Source organism: Melozone crissalis, unplaced genomic scaffold (assembly GCF_028551555.1).
Source record: "Melozone crissalis strain CALT ecotype California unplaced genomic scaffold, PUWL_Pcris_2 ptg000063l_1, whole genome shotgun sequence".
Classification (NCBI taxonomy): Eukaryota; Metazoa; Chordata; class Aves; order Passeriformes; family Passerellidae; genus Melozone; species Melozone crissalis.
The window spans coordinates 4,209,282-4,223,420 of NW_026535841.1; the positions used below are offsets into that span (position 1 = coordinate 4,209,282).

The 14,139-nt window shown below is 39.1% G+C and overlaps 1 protein-coding gene across 1 annotated transcript in view; it reads right to left on the bottom strand.

Moving 5' to 3' along the window:
* Positions 1 to 14,139, bottom strand: part of SPECC1L (sperm antigen with calponin homology and coiled-coil domains 1 like) — a 59,219-nt gene that overhangs the window by 18,723 nt on the left and 26,357 nt on the right. Inside the window, exons 6-11 of the mRNA XM_054288620.1 lie at positions 11,246 to 11,319; positions 10,588 to 10,763; positions 8,930 to 9,096; positions 7,246 to 7,337; positions 2,414 to 2,504; positions 189 to 272 (exon numbers count right to left, since the gene is read on the bottom strand). Coding sequence (XP_054144595.1) covers positions 189 to 272; positions 2,414 to 2,504; positions 7,246 to 7,337; positions 8,930 to 9,096; positions 10,588 to 10,763; positions 11,246 to 11,319 — 684 coding nt within the window. The remainder of the gene's footprint in view (positions 1 to 188; positions 273 to 2,413; positions 2,505 to 7,245; positions 7,338 to 8,929; positions 9,097 to 10,587; positions 10,764 to 11,245; positions 11,320 to 14,139) is intronic.

Consider the following 14,139-nt stretch of genomic DNA (forward strand, 5'->3'; position numbering starts at 1 on the left):
GTAAACTAACACTCTGCATAAACTTGTATTTAGCAAGTCTGGCTTTTTAAAAATCCAAACTTAACATCAAATGTCCAGCAGTGCTGAAGAATATTTGTGGGTTTTGCCAGTCACAAAGCAGACCTGTAAGTACATGACTGAAATGAGAGCTCCCCATTTCCCTGAACACCTAAAAGCTGTGGTGTTACCTGAAATGGATTTGGCACTTTCCATGGCAGGGACCCTGGGCAGAGACGCCGGCCGGCTGGTGGAGGATGTTCTCAGCAAATGCTCTGCACAGAGAGAAAGAGTCATCCTTACTACAGGTTCCAAATGTAACATTCAGGTCTGAGTCACCAATATTGCCCACCAGTGCCTGAGTTTGGCTGTTTTAGGGAGGGCAGGTGGGAGGCAGAAGAGCCCTAAAGTTGCCCATTGCCAATGAGGTGCACCAGGAATGCACCATGAGCACCTGAATCCTTCTGCCCTAAAGCAAAAAGGAGGATGTTCTCAGCAAATGGTGAAGGATGTTCTCAGCAAATGCTCTGCACAAGGAGAAAGGAAAAGGAGGGAGTCATCCTTACTACAGGTTCCAAATGTAACATTCAGGTCTGAGTCACCAATATTGCCCACCAGTGCCTGACTTTGCTGTTTTAGGGAGGGCAGGTGATTCTCTCTGGAAGACAGAAAAGCCCTGAAATTGCCCATTGCCAATGAAGTGCACCAGGAATGCACCATGAGCCCCTGAATCCTTCTGCCATAAAGCCTCTTGCTAATCCACTTGCCCTGGTCATAAACAATCCTTACACCAAAAGGCTGGGAAAGGAACCCCCATTCAGCACATGGCCAAAAATATTCAATATGTCCTTCATAATGTTCAATGGTAAAGCAGATTTTGCTTTATCCCTCAGGTGTTTTATTTTTTCCTCCTCTCTGGTTTATTGGATTGACAGTTTTTGGGCTTTTGGGTTTTTTTTCATTTTATTATTAAATAAAACTACACATTTTTTCCTTTCTTCCTCCATGCAGTAGGGTCTAAAATGTGCCTGTACATATTGCACTGCAAAATCAGTTCTGACTAACACCAATGAGTAAAAAAAAGAACTAAAACAAAATTAATTTTCTATAGCAACAAATCAAAGCTATTTGAAATATTCCTTCAAGTAAAAGCTGCAAACAAAAGGTTTACATACTCCTACGTAGAAACACTTAGATGACAGTAATTAGAATATAAAACCTCATGGAAACAAGGATTAAGAAAAGTGAAACCCCATTTATTAATTGAAAATGTGACATTTTTATACATTGTTGGAGAGATACATTAAAAATGTATCTGTATGGCTGTAAACAAGAATTCTGTCTGGCACCCTCACTCCTGGAACACAGTCCTGCTCCTGCATTCACTGATTTGAAAAAAACCACAAAAAGCCATGTAAAACATACCATTCATTTTGTGTTTAAGCTTATGTCTAACCCTTCTGTCTTACCCTGAACTCTGTAACAATTAAAGAATCCTGTATTATCTTCTTGGAAAGGCATTTCAATATTCCTAAAAATATCAAAGTTTCTAAAATTAAAACTGCAGCTGCATTGTACAAACAGCCTCAATATGGATTCAACAAAAGCAAGAAGGAAATCTGGCACATACAGACTATTATGAAGTGCTACAGAAAAAAAAAAAAAAACAAAAAAACCCAACCCTTTAGAAAACATCAGACCTCAGGAATACCAAATTGAGAGGAAATATTCAGCCTGGAGTCATATGGGGATTATCTTGAGAAACATCTACACACAAAAAGCCCCTAAAGCAGGCATAAATCAGAGAACTACACCCAACACATGATAGCCATTCATTCTCACAGGAAGAGCACATTGTGAACAGTGTTTTGAGAGACAAAACAAAGTTCACAGAACAGGGGAATATTGGGAAATAGATAAATCAACACTCAATTCCATTCAATATTTCATCTGGCTGCTGAAGGTTCAATACTTAATTAGTTTATTTTATTATTCACATGCAATACAATGCCAATCATCATCTTTGTTGCATTTTCGGGGGTTAAAAACCTGTAACTCCAGAGGCTGGGTTTTTTAATATCTGGGACAGCTGCAAGATATGTCCCTGAAATTATCTTATCTTGATTTTACAAGTGATCTTAGTTTATGCACACAGTAAAACTTGTCAGAATAGTACCAAGTTATCAGCATGCAATTGTGGTTCTGTTGGAAATTCAAAAAAGCATCTTTGTTACTCACCACATGTGATGAAGCACAAGTACAAAGAACTTAAACATGAGAGAGACTATGATTCTATTAAGATGTTTTGATAATAAAAATATGTAACATGCTAATGCTTTGGATACTAAATAATTTTTTAAAAAAACCTATCAATAGCAATGCTAAAACCAAAGTTTAAATGAACTTGAATCAGTACCTTGAACAGGAATTTCTGCATAGCTTGGTCTTTTGTCTGTCAGTGTAGCAAGGGGTTTTGAAGCTGAGATTGGCCCACTTATGGAATGCCTCTGAAATGGAAAAATACTTCTGTCAGACATAACTAGAAGGTAAAAAAAAAAACAAATATGGAATTGCCGAATTAGCTTTAGTAATTCAGATATGACATTATTACTAATTTTAAAGAACTACAATAATAAAGGAACCTTTGAAATTTTTGCCTTCTTTACTTAAAAAACCTTTACTTTTTCCAATCTGACTATGCCTTGAACCTGTAACATTTACTTTAAGCTGAGTCCTGTTCCTCAGACCAATGTTAAAAATTAAGGCTGTGAATGCTACTGCAATTGGTTATTAATTCTCACCTTCATTTCTATTTTGTTTGAACAAACCTGTTCTGGTTAAACTTGATGTGTTTATTTAAACCCACAGAACCCCCTATACAAAGCCAAGGTTTCAGTGCATGATCTGTGTTATTAATAAAAGCTTTCACAGCTTTGTGCCTCTTCCTGGAAATCTAGGAGAATGGTGCAGTGGGTACAGTGACCCAAAGCACTCTTTGATAAGAAAAACACCACTGAAAAAATGGGGTTTATTCACAATGTCAAGAGCTTTTGTTCCCACATATTTAACTGAGATGCTCTGGGAACAAATGGAGAAATCCATTTTATTATTTGTTAAAGATGTAATGAAACACAAAATTTTTTTTTGCCTTCTCAAGTCACTTCAATTTTTGTTCTCCTCTAAAGAGCTATGAATTGAGCATTTAGTTTTCACATTTTATATAAATATTTAGCAATATATGGCTTTTAGCAAGCACAAGATCACAGCTGTGTTCAGGCTTGTACACACAATTCAGCAAGCACTGAAAAGGACTAAAATAAGCATTTTAGTCTCACACAGCGAATTGTACAAAGCAATAATTACCCTCAGAGTTACTGAAACAGATTCAGTTGCTGAAGACTCATGGAGGATCGCCCACAATTCTTTCAAATTAATCATTTCAAAGAGCCTATTGCAAATTACAGTTCATTCTTTATTCACCCTGTCCTTTCTATTAGATTCCAATATTTAATCATAATCAGTCCACTAATGTGTTTATCCTGAAAACTCTTTCAGGTCTCCATCTGGCCCAAGGTTAAATGAGTCTTATCTTCACAAAATACTAAAGGTCAGATGTTTCTCACACCAAATTATGCAGGCAAGAGAGACAAATGCAGAATTGTGATTAAAATGAGTTAACAGTATATACTTTACAGCACCCCATAGCACAGGCAGGATTACAGGGCTACTTATTCATCACTTGGAGTCACACTGGAGTTTTGCTTTTGTGCTAGAAACCAAATGGAGAGCACAACTGCCAAAGGACAGCATGCAGAATTTCATCACTTCATATACCCAATGTCCTGCACACACACACACAAAGATTGTACCTTTAAATGTGCAGGTGTGTGACCGTGAGCCATGCACAGAAATGCCCACAACAGCTTCCCCTCAGAGCTGCCCTTTCACACTTAAATCACCTACTTAAAAAACCCCAAACATTTCCTTACTAAAGGCTATGAACTGTACCAAAGTGAGCCATTTCAATGCATTCCCCACCCCAGGAAACAGCTGAAATATGAGGCTAAAATAAAAATATTGAATTTTGGTTAGCTTTGGGACTGGCACTACAGAGACAGGGGAGTACAGAGCTTCAGCCAAGAAACACAGGTATGGATAACCATACACATTTATCCCTTAAAACCAAACATCTTTTATGGAAATTGTCAAAGTGGCTGTATCACTCAGCTGACAACTTGCTGTACATTGCTCTTGTCTCTTTGCAATAAAACAAAGTGGTTGTCTCTGTTCCTGTTGGCACTGCAGACAGGGCTCCCTTGCCCTGTTTAGCTCCTAATTCCAAATCTCACAGCTACCAGCACTAACACAGGGACTGATGCACTGCAAACCAGAGGAACATGGACCAACTGATGCTTATCTATTTTCACCTGTCTTCATCCATGTGGCAGTGCACAAGTGTCTGGGAGAGGCTTTAAATTTGAAACAGAACTATGGCAGGATGAACTAATCACTTAAACCCCAAATATTTGGCTTCTGACTTCTCATCCTTGTGTCTGTTGTCAGCTATGGAAGGAAACACAACCATCACCACTATCCAGGTACCTCCTCCTGATCACTTTGCACTTCGTGCCAGTGCACCTGCAGAAGGCAACTGCAGAACAAACAGTTCTTCACATATTGACCAGTTCAGATATAGGAAGGCTTGGACACTAAACTGCTTGGACCTTGGAAGTTGATATGCTCAAAGCAAAACAGGGCATTCAATGGTAACCTGTAAATCTGAAACCATGTCTGTTTCAGGGCATTCAATGGTAACCTGTAAATCTGAAACCATGTCTGTTTCAGGGCATTCAATGGTAACCTGTAAATCTGAACCACATCTGCTTCAGAGAGTCCTCCAGCTACAAAACAGAAAATGGAAGTACCCAGGGGAAGCAGCAGCCACGCTCCCTTGTCCTTATATTCCTCCCTAGGCATGTGCTTTGGTCACTCCCAGTGGCATTCCAGACCAGCTAAGCTCTGGGCTAACCCAGCAGGGCTGTTTTCACATTCTGAAGAGCATTCTCTTCATACCTCTCTTCCTAAATTGCTTTGCAGTGCTGCTAAGAGCCATAGTAAAACACAGTTATGTTCCACTGCAGGCTTGGACCTGAAGCCACAAAGGGTTTTGTTTGTTTGTTTTGAGTTGCAAAATATATTCAAGAATCTATCTCATTATACATACACACAGCTGTAAAGAAAAACAAACCAAGCAAACAAAAACTCTTCAAGACTGAGGAAATTCATTTCACAGTCCAAAGACAAAGCACATGGTTGATGCCTCTGTACTTGGACAATGTTTTTTACAACCAATCCATCTTGTGGAAGTATCAACACTGTGCCAGTTTCTCAGTAGGTGCCCATGTAAATATTTCCACTGGGACAGCATTTAAGAGGAACTGAAATTAATGATAATAAACACTGCAACGCCCATACAGAGATCCACCTTTCTTCAAAGACCTTAAACCATAGATGACTTCTATAATGTGGGAGCCAATAGTTCAGCTCATATAGTGATTACTTATTAAAATCTTGTTTTTCAATTGTAAGAGAACAAACAAAAAATGTTTTAAAAAAATTACATAGAATGCAACAGTAGAAAATGAGGCAGGCAATATGAAAATAAAGAAAGCTCAATACCCTTCTCTCTTGAGCAGAAAATATTCACATAACTGAGGTCATGAAACCCAACTGCCTTCTGGATAATTACAAGCACTTTGAAGAAAACCACCTATCTTTATAAAGACAATAGAAGCTGTTTTTATTTACACACCCTTCCCTTTGTTTTTCAGGCAATGTTTCCCACTAATGAGCATCCAGCTGTTAATGACTTGGGTCTATACCAAAAGTTGAATTCAAAATTCAAGTAATTCTGGCAGATCAAGAACATCAAACAAGAGCTGTAAACCTGAGCAGCTTTGCAGTATTCTAAGAGATTACTTTGGTTCATGGTTAATTTACAGGTAAACAAAGTGAGATAAGCCTTAGGCTTCACCAAAAAGTCCTCTGTCTGCCAAAGGTCTGGTTCAGCCCTTTGGAACATGAGATTAAGTCTTCTTCCTCCTCCAAGAGTGCAGAAATAAACAGAAATATAAAGCCAGATCAATAGGAACAAAGCATCTGTCAGCAAATTCATCACATTTAACTAATTTAGAGAACTGCTGTCAAGAGCGACTGAACCACAAGAAGCAGCAGAAGCTCTCCCAAGAAACCATTTAATTCTTTCTCTTTGCTTTAAGGCTATCTATTTGTTTCATGAAATTCACTCTTAAATGAATAAAAGCTGCACTAGTCTGAGAACAGGAGAACAGTCAGTCTGTTCCAGGTATTGTTCCTTGAGGACTAAAAGCTGATATGGCTCCAGAGTCCTCAGCTCAGGCAGAGAGAATGTATTACCAAATCATTACACTGACCTACAGTGAAAATCAAGTTCTGGAACTTTGTGATAGCAATATCTTGATGGCAACAGGAGAATTATGGATATTAAAGGAGTAAAACAACATGCATTCTTTGACTTTTCTTTATGAACCTGGTCCCATCTGCTTTGTCCTTAAACTTGTTGGATTCTGCCAAAATCTCACTTCACACAGCAAGTGAGATAATAAAGTCAGCAAAGCTCTACAAAGCTGAACATCAGTCCTGAGAATGCCATCTCAGTGCACCCAGGCTGCTGCAGAGCTGAGCAAAAGCACAAAGCTTCAGAGGGGACAGCACAAAACACACAGCACCATCACCCACTGGCCAAACTCTGCCAGTGCAAAATGAACAAAGAGCAGAAATCTGCAATTATTTCCATCCTACCTGTAAGGCCTGCATTGAAAGATACATTTACACTGATGATTGCTGACAGATTCTGCACAGTCCTTAGTCCACTGCCAAAGGGATTACTGCTGTTTCCCTGCCAGGCATAGGACTAAGAATTGACAAACTGAACTCTAAAAACTAAGGAATGCAAATAAAGTCTTCCTCTCACGCTTTTTAACAGCACAGGAATAGCAATGGTTGCAAATATTTAACAAGAACTTCCAAGTTTCCAACGTGGCTCTCAGTGAAACACTTGTTAGACTGAACAGTTCAGTAATTACTTACTTAAGGCAACATTTTATCTTTATTTCCCCAGCAAGTCAGCCAATATTTGTATGTCACCACCTGTAGTTTCACACAATCTTCTTCACAGAGAAGGATTAAGTGCAGTCATAAAACACCCACCTGCATGGGGGATACAGCAGCAGCTGGGGGAGTTTTCATGGGGCTTGGGCTCAGGGGAGTGCGAGGAATTGTGGCAGCAGCAGGGCTTGGAACTAGGAGGAACACGGAAAAGAAGCCATGGTGAGCACAACACTGTTCTGCAGTGCAACAGGAGACTGCTAAAGCCAACCCTCACCTTGTACTTTACATTACCAGTTCTACCAGATCACACTCTCAGAATTTCAATTAGCAATTGACTGAAAAGTCATTTGAAAGTATGCCTACACATTTACTCCCCTGCAATTACCTTCATTTGCTGTCTTTCTATCATCCTTGGTAAAAGGCTGAGCTGGCTGGGGGTGGACAAGGCTAAGGTGCAGGATACTATTACCTTGGCAGATGTAAATCATGGCATTACTAGCTCTCTGATCTTCAGACAATTAAAGAGATAGCAGCAGTTCCTGGCTCTGCTGGTAATATAAGAAAGATAAACTCTATCACCTGCTTCTCCTTTCTAGCTTCTAATCAAAGTCCACGAGCACTAGATTATGATATACTTTAAATTTTGGGATTAAACAAGTAACATTTTTAGAAATGTATGAAAACAAAAAAATTCTAAATTGGTGAATCAGTGATCTGATGATTTAACAACATGATCAGACAGGAATGCTGAGGAAGAAGGCAGATATTAGCTTGAAATAAAAAATTCCAAAGAAGGGAGAGGGGATTTGTCATTTACCTAAACTAACTCTGGCAAGAAAGCACCTTCCTCCACTAATAAATTAAAAAAAACTTTCTAAATTAACACTAGAAAAGTAAAAACTGTAAATACCTGTGAAGAAAACAAGCAAGCATGGAAACAGAAGCCTTTACAGAATGATTAAATAACAGAGATGGTTCTGTATCTGAAACTTCCTGGTTCTAAGCAGTGGAAAGCAGCTTTGCTGTGCACAGTACTGGACTGGCTCTGCTAACTTAGTCTGCTTCAGACCAAACCTTTATACATTAAATTTATGGTGACTTTGTTGGACATGAAAGTCAAAACCCAAAGACCTGGCAAGGGAAATACTTTAATCCACACAAGGTTTCATATAGAGCTAAAGGTGAAACCCAAGTGTTTCTCATTTCAGAATAATTACTTGGATTCCTTATTCTGATCACTTATGGAGAACAACACCACTTCCTCCCACAAATAGAATAATAGTAAAGTCCATTGCCTCAAGAGTGAGACTCCTCTCATTTTAGAGAATATCTCCTATTTCTTTCAATAGGTGATATTGGCTGGATCTCACTTCTTACTGTCATCAAAGCTCTGAGTATAAGACATAAGTTATTAAAAGAAATAAACTCAGCTCTAGCTATTACATGGCTTTGAAAACGCTTAATTTGGAACATTAAGTTCACATTTTAATAATCAGGCTGAAATCAGCTGTGCTCCCAGCTATAATTATGTGTGTCATATGTGTTTATGTATTTCTAATATACAGGAGCACTGAATCAAAGCATCCAGCATATGAGTCACTGGCAATGCGACAGCAAAGAGAAAAATAAAGCCAAGACAAAAAAGGATGCTTGCACTGAAGTGCAGTGAGCAATCTGTGCTGCAGCCCAGTTGGGGTGGGCTTGGTTCAGCCAGGACAGGGGGAAGCAGTTTGGCTGTGAGCCATCAGAGGAGCACAGGCAGCCTGGGGCACTCTGGACCCACCTTGGGAGGAGGCGCTGTCGAAGGACTTGATGAGCGTTTTCACAGTGGGCGTGGGCTCCGAGGAGGTGGAGGAGCGGCGGCTCAGGCCCATGCCTTGTCTCAGAGCTGCCAGGTCTCTCTCCACTGCGTTCATGTAATTGTACACTCGGCCACGCTCTTCCTCCTGCCTGGAGTCAACGTGCTGCTCGTTTAGGGCATTCAAAACACATTTTAACATGCAAAGGCTTAAAAAAATCGACACAAATTGAAGCTGAATTAAAATCTATGGTCCAAATGGGTCATTACATTAGCCTAACTTTCTTTCCACTGTAATTCAGAAATGGGTTATCAATGCAAATTTTCACTGTAATTTCTTACTACTTGTCAGCAACAGAGCTCAGCAGCTGGTAAAAAAAGTCTATCAAATCAATATTTGATATAAAGCTTAATTCCTACTCCTACTCACACACATGGATGGAAAAAAATTGAGACTTAAGGATTTTATCATTCCACATGAAAATAATCATCTCAGAGGGTTTTTTTCTACCTGAATAATGGAATACAATTTAATACTAAGGAGGTAAGAATATGTTCCTGGTGTACATTTTTAGGTAGCATTAGCTTTTCTCCAAATTTCACAGCCTGTGAAAGGATCTCCTATCCTCCTAGATGCTGGCTAAATGTAATGTAAATCTCACCACATTCCCATCCATGCAGAAAACAATAGTTTTATATATCCACATCACAAGCATCATTACTGTAAGCTACATACAGATCTGACCCCTAGAGACAATGTAGTCAGGATTCAAATGGTGCTGTCCAAGATGTTCCTATTTGAGGACTTTATTACTTCTGAAAGACATATAACTCAGCTTCTAAATATCGGGAGCACCTAATTCAAGCCACAATTTGGATTATTTTTGTTTTTATATAGAAAGCACCTCTAATTATCAGTGGAAAGAAAACAGAATAAGTAACATGCAGAACTAGATTAAGGTTTCTTCTCAGGTAAAAACCCAGCTGTGTTTTTAACCATACCAAAAGCCCTGATTGCTAATAAAGAAATATTAATGATGGTACAGGAAAGCCAACACTGCTTGTTTTTCACACTGTAGGAAGCCAAATAATTTTAAGCTGTTAAACTGGAAAAATCCCCCACTCCAACTTAGTTTTGTAAAACCCTGGGTGGGTTAAGTATACAGTATAAAGAAACAAATATTGCTGTTGTAAAATGCTGAAAGCTGTAGGGGGATAGAAGATAAGAAAGATAGAGTAGAAAGTAAGGAGTTGCAGCTGGGTCAATTATCAAAGATTAGGAACAGGCCTGACTTTACCAAGCCACAGATGTTAAGTAGTGAGAAGAAGAGTGCTATAACAGAGTGGGGTGGCTGGGTGAGAAGGGAACTGGAGTCGGTGCTTTGTGAAGAAGAAAGTGTCAGTGCTCTGAGGAGCTGTCCACGAGAAACACCAGGAAGGTGTGACACTCTTGTGATAAGGAGACAACAGCGTGGAACCCCTGCGATACGATGACAACACAAAGCAGCATAAAGCAGCTGAAATACAGATATCCACAGTGAGAGGTTTTACAAACTTCTGGAGCCTCAATAAATAAGAAACTGGGTTCCAAACTGCCCTTTCCCTGCAGAAGAGAGCACCTATCCCTGTTGTTATTTGCATACTTGCGTGACTTGATCTCCTCCAGCTCCTTGGTGAGTTTCTCGTTCTTCTCCTGCGCCTCGTGCAATCGGCGCTTCAGGTCCCCGATCTCCTCCTGCGCCTCGGACTTGATGTCGTTGGCAATGACCACTGCAGTCTGCAGGTCTGCCTGGAACTGGCGCCATTCTGCCGACTCCTCCTGCAAGCACCAATGTGGAAGTTAAAAATAAAAACTATCCTTATTATTCACAGTTTTCCTATGCTGTTAAAGGAAATTATTTACAGGAACAACACAGGCACTTGTTCAGTGTTAGGCACAAGCTAACTCATAAGATAGATTGAAGAGGTTTTGCTGGAAATAACTAGACTTTGCAAGTCATGAATTTCTTTTCTGGAGACAAAATGTTCAAAGTGGAGGAGAAAAATATTTAATATTACACTCCACATCAAAATACATAGGAACATTTTCTCCTAAGCCCAACATCATATCTTTGTGACACTGAGAAATTTTTAACATTATTTAGTGTTTGTAGGTTAGTAAATATATTCCCGTGATGCCGTCTTTCAGAAACAATTATTTTATTGGCATTGTATCTAATGATATTATCTTTTCACAATTTCATAAGCTGGTCTGAAGACATTCTAAGCTGACAATGTATTGACTTTTCAGTTTTTACCTACCCGGAGTCTCCTGTGAAGATTCTTGATCTCTCTTTCCATGTCATGCTTTTGATCCTGAAGTTTTTTAACTGTATCTGGAAAAAAAGTTAAATTCCCTGTAAGATCTTAGTCAGGGATTTATTTACTTGAAAATGAATAACTGAAAAGACCTGCAAATGTTTTTGAAGACTTACTCAGACATTTTTATAACCAAAGACATCTGAAGAAACACAGTACGAGAGGGAATAATTTGCCAGAGGGTGTTAATAGGTACACACTCCTCTGTGACTGGCAAGGGGAGCAGCATAAGCAAACTCACTTCTTATACAAATCCCAAATCACAATACCAAAATGACAAAGCAATAGCAAAGAGCAAGTAAACAAGGCAGGCAATTTATCATGAAAGGATCCTAAAAACATGCATGTCTGGAGGTTTCCCCTCCTCAAACACAGACTGCAGCTACAGGAAGCCTTTTGATTCACAGTTTAATTCCTGCCACCGAGCAGCTGACACAACACTCACAGCCCTGCCTTCCACAGGGATAAAACTGAACCCGTGTCCCCAAGAATCTGACATTCTTGTCTATCAAGCTACTATTTGAGGTCAAAGCAAACTATATTTACAGCAAAAAGGCCAAACAGTCTGTGAGGTTGTGTTATGAGAGAGAGGGTCCCTAAATCTGTCAGCAGCCACACAGCAGGGTGGCCAGCCTGGCCAGCAGCAGAGTGTGGCGTCTGACAGACTGGCTGCTGCAATTATTCTTCATTTGTGACTTTATTCAATACACAAGCACCATATGATTGATTACTCCATTCTTAAAACTAAGCAACTAATGAAGCAGCATAAATTTCTAATCAGCGTGTCACTTCACTGATCCTTGCATTCTAGGATGCTTTATTTCTGTAGCATTGTGTGACTGTAAAAACTGTTAAAATGATGGAGAAACTGACTAAATGCATTTTTTTGTTCAGGTTCATTATCTCAACAAGTATTTTTCCTGTATATTAGCAATGCTCTTTCTACAACATGACATTTAGGCTATTCAATACACAAAACCTTCCTCAACAGCCCCAAGTACAGGGACTTTTTAAGTCCCAGTTAATTTCTTTACAAGAATCGTGAAAACGAAACCTCAGCTGGTCTGAAAACACAATAACCTTTCAATCTTGGAAAAGTTGGAACATAAAAAATAGACAGACATTTCTGTATTTATCTCCTCCTTGTAAAACTGCCCATTTTAAGCTGCACCCAGCTGATCTTTAAGCTTTGAAGATAAGCCTACACAGGGTGGGCCACTCAAATCTCATGCTACCATGATACTTAAGCAAAGCCCTCCAATTTTTAGCTTGTCTCTTGATACACAACTTGTTTGAGCTAAATTCAGAACCAGGAGGCCAGCTTTAGGCCAAAGTTATAAAACTTGCTCCCCCCACCTTTTCCTTTAAATACATTTTGGAACAAATCAAGTTGATGTTCATTTTCATTTTAAAAAAAGTTCAAAGAAAAAATGGTTTTAAAAACAAAATTTGCAGTACTACTAAAAGCAAGCTGTCTAAAAATAACCACAAACCAGAAACCACAAATGCACCCAGTTAAAGCTTGTGTAGTGCCATTGTTCTGAGCTCCTGTGAGTTATGAAACGCACCATTAAATTTTAGTGTATTTATGCTTTGAAGTAAAACACAATGGTCTGGATATTCTGCAGGTACATAAATAATACAGAGCAGTTTAGAGCAGTTGTTGGAAAAAGTGCTCTCCCTCCTCCCCAATCAACCAAGGAGACTAAAAATACCCCCCACAAACTGCAACTGAATTTGAAATGCAGTGAGAAATTATGACTAATTTTTATGATTTCACCTCTTCCACCAACAATAGCCTGAAAATTCAAGTAGTCAAAACAGGTAGAGGCTGCCATGTGGCACCTTTCCTTTCTGCATCCCTGCAAACTCTACACTCTTCTCTAACACACACAAACCCTTTCCTGCTCCACTGCCTGGATTTTCAGTATGGTAGGACAGGTACTTCCACCTTTATCCAGTCTCATTCTTCAATGATCACAGACAACAAAGAAGACTGAGATAAAAGAAAAAGTAACTACATGTTAGGGTAAATGAAGAACAAGGAGACTCTTCTGATGAATGAACAGGATAATTAAAAATGGCAAATCAGCAAGCATGTGTTTGACTGCAGGATGCAATTACATCTACATTTTAGAAAATTATATTGATTTAAGCCACAGTTTGACAAGACCTTGCCTCTACCTAAGAGGCAGAAAAAAAAAAGATTATGGGACATGCAGATACAAAAGGTAAAGAAAACCTTAACAGCTGGGGGTGGGAGGAAGAGTTTTGTAAGGCTACCAGAGAAAAGGTATCATGATGTTCTGTATCTGCAATTTTTACGAATTATATTATAACTGGCAGTTAGAATTTATCACTATGAAATAAAAATGAGTATTAACATTCAATTGTATAATTTCAATCGTTTCTGGGGAAAAAATATTAACAATATTCATGTGCAGTAGTTTCAGAAAAAATGACATGACAACTCCTGGGAAGGAACACTAAATCAAGTAACTCTGACACAGTCAGTTCCACAGTGGACACCCTCACAGTTTTTGTACTGGTTACACAGGCATGCCCAGGGAGAGCATTTTGGTTCTTTAGCACATAAAGGCTATCCCAACACAACCACAAATACACAGAGCAGGCACTGGGCACAAATACCAAAGCTCAGGCAGTTTGTAGACCAATCTTGCTTTTGAGCTCAACATGTCAGACAATACATCTATACAGCAAGAAAGGTGACTTTTTAAGGGTCTGCCATTAGTCACAAAACTAAAAATGTTAAAAAAAGGTACAAAAACTGAACATCCTATTGACTTTTCCAGCACTTTGTTAGAAAAGGCCTAAAT